Source organism: Rana temporaria, chromosome 1 (genome assembly GCF_905171775.1).
Source record: "Rana temporaria chromosome 1, aRanTem1.1, whole genome shotgun sequence".
In the NCBI taxonomy this organism is placed as follows: domain Eukaryota; kingdom Metazoa; phylum Chordata; class Amphibia; order Anura; family Ranidae; genus Rana; species Rana temporaria.
Genome location: NC_053489.1, coordinates 633,804,299 through 633,820,879, shown reverse-complemented (window position 1 = coordinate 633,820,879; position 16,581 = coordinate 633,804,299). Strand labels below are relative to the sequence as shown.

Here is a 16,581-nt window from a genome sequence, read left to right as displayed (position 1 = left end):
CTCTATTTGTGGGGAAAAAAGGACGCCAATTTTGTTTGGGAGCCACATCGCACGACCGTGCAATTGTCTGTTAAAGCGACGCAGTGCTGAATTGTAAAAACCCCTTGGGTCATGTAGCAGCATATTGGTCCGGTCCTTAAGTGGTTAATAATATATATATAAAATAAATAAAAAAAATATATATATAAAAAAAAAATTATAAAAAAGGGGGGTTGTCATCCGGGGCCCTGGGGATCTCCGGGCCCCAAAAAAAAATTGGCCCTTTAATAAAAAATAAAATAAAAATATTAGAATTTTTTTTTTTATAAAATAAATAAAAAAAGAGGGGGTTGCCATCCGGGGCCCTGGGGGTCTTGGGGCCCCTGGTGACCTCCGGACCTCTAAAAAAAAAAATTGTCTCTTTAATAAAAAAAAATATATATTACATTTTTTTTTTTTTTATAAAAAAAGAGGGAGTTGCCACCTGGGGCCCTGTAGGCCTCCGGGCCCCTGGGGATCTCCGGACCCCTTACAGGTGTACTGCCTGTACCCCCCTGATGGCGGCCCTGCTGGCCATACACCAGTACAATTTTGTTTAAAAAAAGGGGATAGGATGCATTAAGGTGCATTAAGGTGAAAAAACACAAACCTTTACGACTTTAAGGACGTTCAATCAATTTTGCTAATGGTACGTGGGGTCAAATTGATGATTGTTTTTGATCAAAGTGATGGGAAAATTTGAAAATACCATCATACTCAGCTTCTAGGCGCAAAATAAATATGTTTAACCGCTTGCGGATCGCCCCCCCCCCTTCCATATACTGCGGCTACCTAGTACGTGATCTGACACTTCCGGGTCTGGCGCACACACATGCCGCTGGCGACCCGCTCCCACTGTGATTGGATCAATCAGCGGGTCCAGCGGATGTGCTGTCGACTGGGACCTATCTATTGTTCGGGAGACAGGCAGAACGTCGGTCTGTCTATGTGAACAAGGCAGACCACTGTTCTGTGAAGGGGGAATGTACTGATCCTGCATTTCTGCTATGCAGGAACACTAATCTTTACCTTCCCCCAGTAAAAGCACCCCCCTTACAGTTAGAAAGCATTCCCTAGCAACACATTTAACGGATTTGTCCGCCGCAAAATCGCAGTCCCGCTATAAGTCACTGATTGCCACCATTACCTGTAAAAAATAAAAAAATAAAGAAAAATATCACATAGTTTGTAGATGCTATAACTTTTGCGCAAACCAATCAATATGCGCTTATTGGGATTTTTTTTAACAATACAGTACAGTACAATAATATGTAGGAGTACAAATTGGCCTAAATTGATGAAGAAATGTATTTATTCTTTACATTTTTTCCTTGATATGTTTTATAAAAGTAAAAAATATATTTTTTTTTTCCAATTTTCTTTATAGCACAAAAAATAAAAACCGCAGAGGTGATCAAATACCACCAAAAGAAAGCTCTATTTGTGGGAAAAAAAAGGACAAACATTTTATATGGGTACAGCATCGCACAACTGTCAGTGCTGTATCACAAAAAATGGCCTGGTCAGGAAGGGGGGTAACCCTTCCGGAGCTGAAGTGGTTTATGTGTCTGGGATTCCACTGAAGTAGTAGAACGGACAAACATTTAAAGGGTAACTCCACTTTCATGGGGAAATAAATAGCAAATAATAAAAATAAAAAATATAGCATATACAATTGTGACACACGTCTTTTTGTAGTTGAATGTTATTAAAAATTGCCTTTTCTTTTCAATCTGCAGCGCAGTAAATTTCTGTAAAATGCAATATGGCTACCTGGAGGTGTTTTGTATACAGAATGCCCCCCAGAAACTTAATTGTCTGCTTGTGTGATTGGCTCACCAATTTTCCAAGAAGTCTGCATTAAGATTCAAGTCATTTTTGGTGAGATACTCTCAAAAGGGGTACAGATCCTGCCAGTTTCCTGATTTGAGCCCAGCAGGTGCAGCAGCTGATTGATAATCATGAAACCACTCCCATTAGATTCACTTACCACATGGACACTGACAAACACACAGGTATTTCCCCACAATAACACACAGTTTGTTAAAACCCTTGTATTGAACACAGATCACCCAGAGGGGAAAGTTTTTTTATCAACAAAAATGGAGTTACTCTAAGGCAGGCTTCTTCAAACTACGGCCCTCCAGTTGTTCAGGAACTACAACTCCCATCATGCCTAGTTATGTCTGTGCATGTCAGAGTTTTACAAAGCCTCATGGGATGTGTAGTTCCGTAACAGCTGGAGGGCCGTAGTTTGAAGATCTCTGCTTTACGGGATGTCAAACTAAATTAGTTGGCTCAGTGATGGCAAGATGAAATCCTCGGACAAACAATTTTCCAGAATTTACATGTAAACATTTGAATGACATTGAGATCTGCAGCAAGAAACTGAGCATATCCCAAAAGCAGGCAATACAGTGCCCTTATAAAGTATTCATACCCCTTGAAATTTTCCACATTCTGTCATTTTACAACCCAAAACGTAAATGTATTTTATGTTATAGACCAACACAAAGTGGCACATAATTGTGAAGTGGAATGGAAATGATAAATGGTTTTCAATTTTTTTTTACAAATTATATGAAAAGTGTGGCGTGCATTTGTATTCAGCCCCCCTGGGTCAATACTTTGTAGAACCTCCTTTCTCTTACAGCTGCAAGTTTCTTTGAGGATGTCTCTACCAGCACATCTAGAGAGTGACATTTTTGCCCATTCTTCTTTGCAAAATAGCTCAAGCTCTGTCAGATTGGATGGAGAGCGACTGTGAGCAGCAATTTTCAAGTCTTGCCACAGATTCTCAATTGGATTTAGGTCTGGACTTTGACTTGGAAAATCTAACACAAGAATATGCTTTGATCTAAACCATTCCATTGTAGCGCTGTCTGTGGCCCAGATTCAGATACATTTGCGTATCTTTCGGCGGGCGTAGCGTATCTCAGATACACTACGCCGCCGTAACTTACAGCGGCAGGTCCCGTATTCAGAAAGAACTTGCGCTGTAAGTTACGGTGGCGTAGTGTAACTGGGCAGGCGTAAGCCCCGCCTAATTCAAATGTGGAGAAGGTGGGCGTGTTTTAGGTTGATTACTCGTGACCCCGCGTAAATGACGCTTTTTACGAACATCGCATGCGCGTCCGTGGACGTATCCCAGTGCGCATGCTTAAAATTACGCCGCAAAGCCTCATTGGTTTTGACGTGAACGTAACTTACGCAAAGTCCTATTCGCGAACGACTTACGCAAACGACGCAAAATTCGACGCTGGCCCGACGTCGATACTTAACATTGGCTACGCCTCATATAGCAGGGGTAACTTTACGCCGGAAAAAGCCTTACGTAAACGACGTAAAAAAATGCGCCGGGCGGACGTACGTTTCTGAATCGGCGTATCTACCTAATTTGCATATTTGACGCGGAAGTCTAGGGAAGCGCCCCTAGCGGTCAGCGTAAATATTGCACCCTAAGATACGACGGCGTAGGAGACTTACGCCGCTCGTATCTAGGCAACATTGAGGCGTATCTGATTCTATGAATCAGACGCCGAGATGCGACGGCCCGCACTCAGAGTTACGACGGCGTATCTGGAGATACGCCGTCGTAACTGCTTTCTAAATCCGGGCCTGTATGTTTAGGGTCGTTGTCCCACTAGAAGATGAACCTTGCTCCCCCCCAGTCTCAAGTCTTTTGCAGACTCTAAAGCCCTGTACACACTATCGCATATCTGATGGAATATAATCCGATGGATTTTTACGTCGGATATCCGATGAAGCTGACTTTCTTCAGTCTTGTCTACACACCATTCAGTCAAAAATCAGACCATGCCAAAACGCGGTGACGTAAAACACAACGACGAGCTGAGAAAAATTAAGTTCAATGCTTCTGAGCATGCGTCGACTTGAGTCTGCGTGGATTTTTCTCTGATAGAATTACACACAGACGATCAGGTTTTACTATCATTTTTTTTCTATCGGAAAAATTTAAAACATGTTCTATTTTTTTTAACACCAATGGAAAAAAGACCGATGGGGCCCACACGCAATTGGTTTGTCCGATGAAAAAAGTCAGATGGACTTTTTTCATCGGTCAAACCAATCGTGTGTACACGGCATAACATATTTTCTTCTAAGATTGCCCTGTATTTGGCTCCATCCATCTTCCCATGAACTCTGACCAGCTTTCCTGTCCCTGCTGAAGAAAAGCATCCCCACAACATGATGCTGCCACCACCATGTTTCACGGTGGGGATGGTGTGTTCAGGGTGTTGTGCAGTGTTAGTTAGTTTTTCTTTTAGGCAAAAAAGTTATATTTTAGAGATTGCCATCTGAACACTTTAAACCAGAAACCAGACCTTTTCGGACACCTGTTGTTTACAAGTAAAAATCAGTATGATTTAGTAGAATACAGCACTAGGTTTTTACAATACAATGCATCGGCTTCCAGACTTTCATCTTCATTATATGTGCAAACAAAACAGCCAAATCTCCCTTGCTGGCTCACTGTGAAGGCGCTAGGCTCAGCCAATGTGGGTACATACCCACTGGTCCATGAGATTAGGCCATCGCTAATGTCTTTAGCAGACTCCAGAGCAACAGAGCGCTGGCTCTTTGCTTGTACCGTAGGATATTAATTAGTTCAGATATTTTAGGAGCATGTCAGAACATTCTGTACTAATTAGGCCTATTTTAAAAACACAAAGTTAATGTTGTACGGAGCACATAATACTTTCTACTGGCTGCTTTGTATTAATCCCTGAGAGAGATGAAAAACGCTTTCTTGAAAGTGTTTCACTGTATGAAAAGAAAACAAAAGACGGATGTAAATGAAACTTTGATCTCTCTTTTTTTGATCACTTGCTTATACATGTATATATATATATATATATATATATATATATATATATATATATATATATATATATAGGCTGTGCTTAGCCCTGTGTGATATTAGATATGTTTCTGAATTCACAGCTTCTTGGCTTTTATGCTTTAACTAAGGGGTCGTCAACCCCCGGTCCCCAGTCCACTACCGGGCCGTGGCGCTTCTGCAGCTGGGCCACAGGCGGCCGGCAAGGGAGATGCTGGGCTGCCGAGAATTGTCTCCCGGGGCATTAATGCCCGCAGAACACCAGCATGAGAGCGCTGTGTGGATGGGAAAAAGCGAGCGGGCAAGCAGAGATGATATCTCTCCCCCCCCCCCGCATCACCGCTCTTCCGCCCTCAAAGCCAGTGCATGTCTGTGTCGGAGATGCGGCGGGGAGCAGAGAGATGACATCATCTCACACTGCCCGCATCACCGCTCTCCTGCAGCTCCTCGCTGTGTGAAACTTGCCGGCGCAGATTGCCTCTGAACAAGGGAAGGGAGACCAGATCAATAAAGCTATTCTTTATTGATCTGGTGACAGGCAAAATGGCTAGTGACAATCCACATCTGGTGACAGGCAATGTGGCAGGTGGCAATCCACATCTGGTGACAGGCAATGTGGCAGGTGGCAATCCACATCTGGTGACAGGCAATGTGGCAGGTGGCAATCCACATCTTGTGGCAGGTGATGTGGCAAGTGACATTCCCCATCTGGTGACAGGCAACGTGGCAGGTGACAATCCACATCTTGTGGCATGGCAAGTGGCATTCCACATCTGGTGACAGGCAACGTGGCAAGTGGCATTCCACATCTGGTGACAGGCAACGTGGCAAGTGGCATTCCACATCTGGTGACAGGCAACGTGGCAAGTGGCATTCCCCATCTGGTGACAGGCAACGTGGCAGGTGACAATCCACATCTTGTGGCATGGCAAGTGGCATTCCACATCTGGTGACAGGCAATGTGGCAAGTGGCATTCCACATCTGGTGACAGGCATCGTGGCAATCCACATCTTGTGGCAGTAAGCGTGGCAGGTCATGTGGCAAGTGACATTCCCCATCTGGTGACAGGCAGCGTAGCAGGTGACAATCCACATCTTGTGGCATGGCAAGTGGCATTCCACATCTGGTGACAGGCAACGTGACACGTCGCATTCCACATCTGGTGACGGGCAACGTGGCAAGTGGCATTTTACATCTAGTGACAGGCAACGTGGCAAGTGGCATTCCACATCTGGTGACAGGCAACGTGAGAAGTCGCATTCCACATCTGGTGACAGGCAACGTGGCAAGTGGCATTCCACATCTGGTGACAGGCAACGTGGCAAGTGGCAAGTGGCAATCCACATCTTGTGGCAGTAAGCGTGGCAGGTCATGTGGCAAGTGACATTCCGCATCTGGTGACAGGCAGCATGGTAAGTGACTATCGACATCTGGTAACAGGCAACAGTGGCAAGTGACACTCGGGGCTCCCACTGATTCTACATTATGGTGAGGTGAACTATTTAATTTATTACTACAATGTAATAATAGAAAAAATGCGCTTCAATCACCCCGACACCATAACAAGCATGGTTCCCGGGATTATTGAAGCGCTAACACCAGCCATTGCCCGCGAAAAATCGTGACCCCCCTGGTCCTTGGCACAATTTTTTTCCACGCAGCCGCTCCCCAGTGCCAAAAAGGTTAGGGACCACTGCTTTAACTGATCTGGTTGGCTGAAAGTATACCTGTGACATAATGAGACAGATGTCTGAACGAGTTTCTGTTGGCTTCTTCTACGCTGTACCCTGACAGCTGTATGCCACCAGTAGTTAGAACAGCAGTTCCTGTGACAGACCATTCCATCACATTTTTACAACCATTACAGTAAAAAAGATCAATCCTGTATGCAAAGGTTAAACCTCTTTTGTCACAAACAGTGGCTTTGTGCGATGACTTTAGAGCCAACAACATAACATTACACTGACTTTTATAATTGGACCACTTTTGTAAACTGCTTCTTCTCAAGGGAAAATAAATGCAGTTAAAGTGTATGTAAACCTCTACTAGCTTCTCGTATTTGCTCCCTTTTAGTCTGATAAATATCCAATGGCAAGCATTGTGTTATACATGTTCAATAAGTGTAAAAAAAAAATTACCTGTCGATCTTGTCATAAATTCAAAGCTGTGTCATAGGCACAATTCCTGTGCAATCCCAAGGAGTCTAAGTAGCCCACTAATGCCGCGTACACACGAACATTTTTCGGCTTGTAAAAAACGACGTTTTTAAAAAATGTCATTTAAAATGATCATGTGTGGGCTTCCCATCATTTTTCGGCTTCTGAAAAACGCCAAAAAAAAAATCGAACATGCTGCATTTTTTAACAACGTTTTAAACGTTGTCGTTTTTCGGGTTGTAAAAAATGATCGTGCGTGGGCTAAAACGACGTAAAAAATCAGCGCATGCTCAGAAGCAAGTTATGAGACGGGGGCGCTCGTTCTGGTGAAACTACCGTTCATAATGGAGTAAGCACATTCATCACGCTGTAACAGACAGAAAAGCGCGAATCGTCTTTTACTAACACAAAATCAGCTAAAGCAGCCCCAAGGGTGGCGCCATCCGCATGGAACTTCCCCTTTATAGTGCCGTCGTAAAAACGTTGTTTGTGACGATCGTGTGTGGACAATGTCATTTTAATGATGAAGTTGGAAAAAACAATGTTTTGTCTAGATGCTAAAAAACGTTGTGTTTTACAAAATGAAAAATGATCGTGTGTACGCGGCATTAGTTCTCATCTTGGGACTACAGAATGATTGGTGTCTATGTTATAGACCGTGGGTTCTCAACTTGTAATCTTATATCAAAGCTGAACTTTGGGTTATACCATTTTCTGCCATTTCACCCTGCTGTCTGGCTTTCCTCTCTCCATAAACCTAGTTTATCCGCTTGCTCATTGCCCACCCCCAAATGTGGCCGAGCGGCTGTTGTAGGTAAAGTGATGTACCCGTACGTCACTGCCTACCTCCGGATCTAGAGTGTGTGACCTTGCCTGGCTCCCACTGTAATTGTACACAGTGGGAGCCTGTCAGCAAGTCCCAGTCAATGATTCATGCCTGCAACCTGCTGATCGGCTGTGTGCAATCACAGCCCAGAGATCTTGTGTTGGTAAACAATACAGAGCTCTGAAGGAAGAGATCGATCTGTTCGTTTGAGAAACTGAGAGATAAGTTAGTAAAAGCAACACACTGTACACACAATACAAATAGGCACACATTTAACCCCTTAATCACCTAATATGTTAACCCATTCCCAACCAGTGTCATTAGTACAGTGACAGTGTATAGTATGATCACTGTATTAGTGTCCCTGGTGATGTCAGTGGCAGTTAGTGTCAGATTGACCATCGCCACCATTAGTAGTATTTAAAAATAAATGTATATAGCATACCGTATTTGCCGGCGTATAAGGCGACTGGGTGTATAAGACGACCCCCTAATTTCCCAGCTAAAATGTTGGTTTTGGAATATACTCGCCGTATAAGACGACCCCCTTCCCCCCTCACTGTGCCATTGCCTCACCTCACTGTGCCATTGCCTCACCTCACCGTGCCAATGCCTCATCTCACCTCGACGATCTCCATACCTTATCCCTGGCAGAGTCAGTCAGACTGCGGGCGTCCATTTTGTAAAAGCCACGCCTCCTCCTCGTGCTGTTCCGTGATAGGCGGAACACTCAGTTTCCCAGCAGAGCCTGTGTTCAGTGTTCCGCCTATCACTGACTTTGTCCCGCCTATCACGGACGTCCTCTCGTCCGAGGACGAAACACTGAAACGGAGTGTTCTGCCCATCACGGAACAGCACGGGGAGGAGGCGCAGCTTTTAAAAAAAAATGGACGCCCGCAGTCTCACTGCTCTGCATCTGGCGTATAAGACAACCCTTGATTGTTGAGGCATATTTTTAAGTATAAAAAGTCATCTTATACGCCGGCAAATACGGTAGCTTGTAGGCGCTATAACTTTCATGAAAACCAATAAAGCACTTATTTGTATTTTTTGTTTTATCAAAAACATGTAGGAGAATGCATTTTGGCCACAAGTTATGACATTTTTTTCAATTTTTTTTTATTGGATGTTTTATAACAGAAAGTAAAAAATATATTTTTTTCTAAATTTTCACCCAGTGGTGATCACATACCACCAAAAGAAAGCTCTATTTGTGTGAGAAAAAAAAATGTTCATATTTCGTACATCGTTGCATAACCGTGCAATCACCAGTTAAATTAGCAAAGTGCCAAATAGCAACAAATGGCCTAGTCATAAGAGGGTAACATTTTCCGGAGCTGAAGTGGTTATGTACAGGTGAAACTCAAAAAATTAGAATATCATGCAAAAGTTCATTTATTTCACTAAAGCAACTTAAAAGGTGAAACTAATATACGAGATAGACTCATTACATGCAAAGCAAGATAGTTCAAGCAGTGATTTGTCATAATTTTTATGATTATGGCTTACAGCTCATGAAAACCCCAAATCCACAATCTCAGAAAATTAGAATATTGTGAAAAGGTGAAATATTCTAGGCTCAAAGTGTCCCACTCTAATCAGCCAATTAAGCCATAACACCTGCAAAGGGTTCCTGAGCCTTTAAATGGTCTCTCAGTCTGGTTCAGTAGGAATCACAATCATGGGAAAGACTGCTGACCTGACAGTTGTGCAGAAAACCATAATCGACAACCTCCATAAGGAGGGAAAGCCTCAAAAGGTAATTGCAAAAGAAGTTGGATGTTCCCAAAGTGCTGTATCAAAGCACATTAATATAAAGTTATGTGGAAGGGAAAAGTGTAGAAGAAAAAGGTGCAAAAGCAGCAGGGATGACGGCAGCCTGGAGGATTGTCAGGAAAAGGCCATTCAAAAGTGCTGGGGACTTTCACAAGGAGTGGACTGAGGCTGGAGTCGGTGCATCAAGAGCCACCACACAGACGGATCCTGGACATGGGCTTCAAATGTCGTATTCCTCTTGTCAAGCCACATCTGAACAACAAACAACGTCAGAAGCGTCTTACCTGGGCTAAAGAAAAACACACCTGGTCTGTTGCTCAGTGGTCCAAAGTCCTCTTTTCTGATGAGAGCAAATTTTGCATCTCATTTGGAAACCAAGGCCCTAGAGTATGGAGGAAGAATGGAGAGGCACACACTGCAAGATGCTTGAAGTCCAGTGTGAAGTTTCCACAGTCTGTATTGATTTGGGGAGCCATGTCATCTGCTGGTGTTGGTCCACTGTGCTTCATGAAGTCCAAGGTCACTGCAGCCATCTACCAGGAGATTTTGGAGCACTTCATGCTTCCTTCCACAGACGAGCTCTATGGGGATACTGACTTCATTTTCCAGCAGGACTTGGCACCTGCCCACACTGCCAAAAGCACCAAAACCTGGTTCAATGACCGTGGCTGTGCTTGATTGGCCAGCAAACTCGCCTGACCTGAACCCCATAGAGAATCTATGAGGCATTGCCAAGAGAAAGATGAGAGACATGAGACAGAACAATGCAGAAGAGCTGAAGGCCGCTATTGAAGCATCCTGGTCTTCCATAACACCTCAGCAGTGCCACAGGATGATGGCTTCCATGCCACGCCGCATTGAGGCAGTAATTGCTGCAAAAGGGGCCCAAACCAAGTACTGAGTACATATGCATGCTTCTACTTTTCAGAGGTCCGATATTGTTCTATGTACAATCCTTGTTTTATTGATTGCATGTAATATTCTGATTTTCTGAGATTGTGGATTTGGGGTTTTCATGAGCTGTAAGCCATAATCATCACAATTATGACAAATCACGGCTTGAACTATCTTGCTTTGCATGTAATGAGTCTATCTCATGTATCAGTTTCACCTTTTAAGTTGCATTAGTGAAATAAATTAACTTTTGCACGATATTCAAATTTTTTCAAGTTTCACCTGTACTTCTTGTAACTTCTTGGAAGCACGCAGGCCGTTTCAATTCAGTTGCAAAAAAACTTTTAAGGGGTTGTAAAGGTAAAAAAAAAATTCCCTGAGCTAAATTGTTGTTTAACCTCCCTGGCGGTATGATTCTGTCTGGAATTACGTACCAAAAGCGGTACATTTATTTTGCAAGGAAATTGGCGTTTTATACTGTAGGCCTGTAATTTTTAGAAATAACTCACTTAAATCTGACCAAGCAAGAGTCTTGTAGGCATCCCGGGTATGATTTTTTTTTTTAAAACAAAATTATAAATTATAATATAATAAATAATTATAAATAATTATAACAAATAATAATATAATTATAATAAAAATTATTCAATAATGTAATCAACTCAAAATCTCTGAAATTTGCAGTTGCAGAATTGTCGCTGTCATTATTTTATTTTTTTTATGACGAATTTCCCCGCAAATCGCTATCGCACAATTCTGCAAGTGATTATAATTTATTATCGCTGTTTTCTAGCTGATCTAAAACCATTTTTGACATAAAGGGACACTTTTGGACAATCTACAGTTTGCAGGCAGAAATGACATTTTTTATTATATAAAAGTACATGCAGGACACTGGGCAGACCACTAGGGACAAGGGGGGTGTGCATTTTTTACATACAGTACTGTAATCTATAAGATTACAGTATACTGTATGTAATGTGTTTATTTACTTTTTTGAATTTGGCGCCGTTCTCCGTCCCCGTGCGTCGTAACGTCGCAGGGAACGGAGATCGGCGTCACACGGGGACTGTGAATCGAGCGAGGAGGTCCCGCTCGCTCACACAGCGGGTGGCATCGCTGGATCCAGGGACAAGGTGAGTAAACCAAGCCTGTGGATCCAGCGAAAGGTAAGCCCGTCCAGCCCGAGCGTGACTCGGGTTTGCCGATCCTAACATGTAAAACCAACCCCGAGTCGCGCTCGGGTTTACCGTCAGGGGGGTTAAAGTCTTGGTGCAAGAAGGATCAATTTTTAATTAGAGTACAACTTATGTTAAAGGGGTTGTAAAGGTACAATTTATGTTTTATTTTTTCCTAAATAGCTTCCTTTACCTTAGTGCAGTCCTCCTTCACTTACCTCATCCTTCCATTTTGCTTTTAAATGTCCTTATTTCTTCTGAGAAATCCTCACTTCCTGTTCTTCGGTCTGTAACTCCACACAGTAATGCAAGGCTTTCTCCCTGGTGTGGAGTGTCGTGCTCGCCCCCTCCCTTGAACTACAGGAGAGTCAGGATGCTCTCTGTTGCAGATAGAGAAAGGAGCTGTGTGTTAGTGGGCGTCCTGACACTGTATTCCATGGGAGGGGGCGAGTACGACACTCCACACCAGGGAGAAAGCCTTGCATTACTGTGTGGAGTTACAGACAGAAGAACAGGAAGTGAGGATTTCTCAGAAGAAATAAGGACATTTAAAAGCAAAATGGAAGGATGAGGTAAGTGAAGGGGGACTGCACTAAGGTAAAGGAAGCTATTTAGGGAAAAATAAAAAATAAATTGTACTTTTACAACCCCTTTAACATAAGTTGTACTCTAATTTAGACATGTGCAAAAGGAAAAAATTTGTTTAGTTTTGTTTCAATTCGTTATTTAATTAATTTTGTTAGGTTAGATTCGTTAAATTTGTTAAATTCATTTTCGGAATTCAAACGTTTTCAACCGAATTCGAAAAACCCGGTCGAATCCGATAGTTTTCGACCGAATTCGAAAAACCCCAGTCGAATTCGAAAGTATTTCTACCGGATTCGAATTCGATCATATTTTGATTGGATTCGAAAATATTTCAACAGAATTCAATAATATTTCATCCACTATCGTTAATATTTCAACCAAATTCGATGATATTTCAACCGGATTTGAAATTATTTCAACCGAATTTGAAATTATTTCAACCGGATTTGAAATTATTTCAACCGGATTTGAAATTATTTCAACCGGATTTGAAATTATTTCAACCGAATTTGATTGTATGTATTTGTATTATTGTATTTGATTACATTCTATTAAATTCTATTCTGTTCTTTACTATTCTTTGATTTTCATTCTATTGTTTTATTATTTTATATTCTATTTTATTGTATTCTTTTTTAGAAATCGATTTATATTTTTTAGATTTTGATTCAAATTTGCTTTCAATTTTCATTCGAATTTGTTTTCGATTCGAATTGTTTTCAAATTCGATTCGAATAGAATTTTTTTTAAATTCGATTCAAATTTTTTTCGAATTCGATTCAAATTCGTTTCGAATTCGAATTTCGTTCGCGTTTTTTCTGATGTGTTTAAATTCGTTAATTTTGTAATTCGGAAATTCGGATGCATCCGAATGTCCGAATAATGAAAAATTTGTCCGAATTCGAAACAAAACAAAATGCACATGTCTACTCTAATTAAAAATTGATCCTTCTTGCACCAAGACTTTAAACAACAATTTAGCTCAGAGATCATGCTGTCTTTATTGTGTTGCACCTGGTACAGTTGGTTTTGCAGAGAATGTAATCTTGCAGGTCCTTCCCTTCCATCCACTTCCAGAACATGTGTAGCAAAACGGAGACCGTTTTTTTTTTTTAAATGGTTGTAGAACTTTTTAAACAGAGTACATGGCGAATACCAGTTAAGTGGCAAACAAGTAGTTGATAAGGTTCTCCATTTTATAAAAAGACCCCTCAGAGGTTGTGCTATGAATATACAATTCCCCAACAACCAGTCTTCAACTAAAGGTTTTTTAAGTGATGGTTCAGACATCAAACTTAACTCGACAAAAATAACGTTTTATTATATTGTTTTTATCGTATTTTCGAATCTCTTGCCATAGAAAAACTTTACAGAGGGTTGGATTTGCACAAGAGTATAGGTTCCCGACATTCTTCCCATGAGAAACCAAACAGACAACACATCTTCAAAGTACTAACTGACCTCTTTCTTTTATCCCTCGACAGAACAATCGATGCATACCTGCAGCCCTGGACAACTACTACACTGAACAGGACCCCAGCACTCAGGGGAAGTTCTACACGGTCATAAATCACTACAACCTGGCCAAGCAGACCATCACACGCTCTGTATCACCATGGATGACGGTTCTGTCGGAGGAGAAGTTATCTGAGCAGGAGACGGAAGCTTCCCAAAAGTCTGCTTAGCCACCAAGCTAAATTTTCACCATGAAAGGGAACTAAAAAAGGAACTTAAAAAAAAAAAAAAAATAACAACATGATTCACTTCTCTGTCGCTCTGGCAGTCAAGTAGTTAAGGTTCATTTAGAAATTACTTGTATTATGTTTGAAACAAAAAAGTGCGCTTCTGTTTACTGGTATTGCTGTGCATACATACTTGTACAGATTATTAATGGAACATCAATAGCTGGTAAATCAGACCTAGCTAACAAATAACTTCATAACATGGAAGGCTTGCTTAATATCTTTTTTTTTGTATCAATTATTTTAAACAATGTGGATAATTTGATTGAAATTAGGTTAAAAAAAAGTTTAGTGAAGAAAGTCAACAAGGCGCAAGTTAATTTGGTGTATACTTTTTCCATTAAGTAGGCTGGCGTGACTTAGAGGACCAAACAAGTACAACATTATTGTCTTGCTTTGCTTAGAGATGGCGTCTGAGCTTTTTTGTTTAAGGTGGAACTACGCAACAACCCTGTTCAAAAAAAAATAAAAAATAAAATCTATCTATCTATATGCAAACCTTTTTTTCTCAGCTTTGAAGAGAGTATGGCATGGTTAAAACCGATGCCAGGCTTCTTTATTGCTGTCTGTGAAGCATCTAGATTAGAAGATGTCCTTCAAGAGGAGATCTCCACAAAGGGAGGGAAAATCTGCTCTTAAGCCAGCCATAGACCAGGGGTGCTCAACCTTTGAAGAGCAAGGGTCACTTTGTGATTTGGTAACCAGTCTCGGGCCACAATAAAATGGAATGGTTCAAAATTTTGAATTTTCCCTCTGCCACTGAAAACCAGCGGGATGGAGAGGAGGAGAAGCCAGCTTTCTGCAGTTACAGGAGAAAAATGGAGAGAATTAATTCCTGTATAGGCCAGCCCTCCTGTTCAAGTGTAAAACAGAATGTGACAGGGAGACTGTACAGGCCCCTTGAAACATGGGGTGGGGTCACCACTCCCCCAAAACGTGAATGGTCTCCCTACTGTCCTGAGCCCCCTCTACAGCCTAGTACAAACATGCCAACTGTTGGAAGGCCCGTGTGTACTGCAGCTGGACCGATAGAAGGTGGCCCTTTGGCTGGCTTCTGTCGAAGGGGCATGACCAAAAAAGGTCTGCCGATCAGTGCTCCGAGCCAATGGCTGAGAGCCCTGACTGGAGTGTTCTTGCGGAGGGGGCATCCTACTGTCAAAACACAATAGCACAGCAGGGGAGATCGCTGTACTAACATTAGATTGTTAGCTCTTCTCAAGCTGTCAATCTATTTTTTCAGCCCTGATGGGTTAGAACAAAAAAAAACATTTAGCGTGTACCAGGCTTTAGGCTGCTATTTACCCACACTGTTGGTGCAGCGCAGTGAACCTGCGGCTTTCCTGCGTGTTAGTTCCTTTTTACCATAGACTTTTATTATATCTTGCAGGTGTGGTGAACTTTAGTAAATCACACCAAAACTCCTGCATTCAGTTTGAGGGCCACAGGTTGAGTACCCCTGCCATAGAAGGATCAAAATGTAACCGGTTTAGCCGGAATGACAGATCGACTTCAGTAAAACCAGTCTGTCAGGTTTTTTCATTTGATCACTGCCGGCAACTATAGCTGCCTAGAGTGATCATTGTATTCTGATGGCTGGGAAACCTTCCACTGTCAGAATACAATAGCGCAGTGGGCTGATGGGGGGAATCAAGCAATTTTGTTTCCTTAAACCTATGCCTGAAGGAAATAAAATTACATAGTCTATGGCCTGCCTTAGACAGTTTTTACTAGAACAAGTTTCCCATTGGAAGATTTCCATTTACCTCCCTGTGACAACTCAAATATGTTGTAGGCGATTCTCTTGATTTGGGACACAGACAGAAATACAAACCTGACAAAAGTTCCAAGCCTTCCATATTCTATATAAAACGCAAAAAAAAAAAAGTTTGGCATTACATACAAACGAAACACATCACTGCCCCTGTATACTAGCTTCATTGAAGGTAGAGTGATTCCACATACTGTATGTTCACTCACAATTTAACAAAAGTTCATGATTTATTGGGTTTAAATTATTGCCTCTGCTTAAAGTTGGAAAGCATTGGGGGTCATACAGATTGTAATGTTGCTGGATATGTATGCTACACATCTACCTTTAGTAGCTTAACATGTAGTTAAAAAAAATAGGGCTGTTACTGATCAAAATTTTTCTGTTCGATTAATCGTTTTTTTTTTAAAATCGATTAATCTACTAATTTCGATTAATTATAACGCACATACAGATCCAACTACTTTTAGCTGATCTCCTTGCAGGCTGATTCCCAGTGTAGCTACCAACCATTGGAAAAATGGATAGCAGGATACAAAAAACACACAAAGGCAGCGCTCGATGGGAATAGCATTAAAACTTTTATAGTCTTCAAGTAGATAACAAAATAAATATTGCACTGGAGACAAAATTGATGTAGCTACATAAACTGTAAAAATGGTGCGAGTAATAACAAATGGTACCAAAAGCAGTCATAAAAACATGTAGCTAAGTATGATACTGGTATAAAAATGTGTACAACGATACCACTGCTGAATCCAGATGAAAAGAGG

The 16,581-nt window shown here is 41.6% G+C and overlaps 1 protein-coding gene across 2 annotated transcripts in view; it reads left to right on the top strand.

Moving 5' to 3' along the window:
• NSG1 (neuronal vesicle trafficking associated 1) overlaps positions 1–15,924 on the top strand; it is a 116,809-nt gene extending 100,885 nt beyond the window's left edge. For both annotated transcript variants that reach the window (XM_040335415.1, XM_040335416.1), the window contains one exon: positions 13,783–15,924. In XM_040335415.1, the coding sequence (XP_040191349.1) occupies positions 13,783–13,983 (201 nt within the window). In that variant the 3' untranslated portion in view covers positions 13,984–15,924. The remainder of the gene's footprint in view (positions 1–13,782) is intronic.
• Positions 15,925–16,581: the final 657 nt, after the last annotated feature.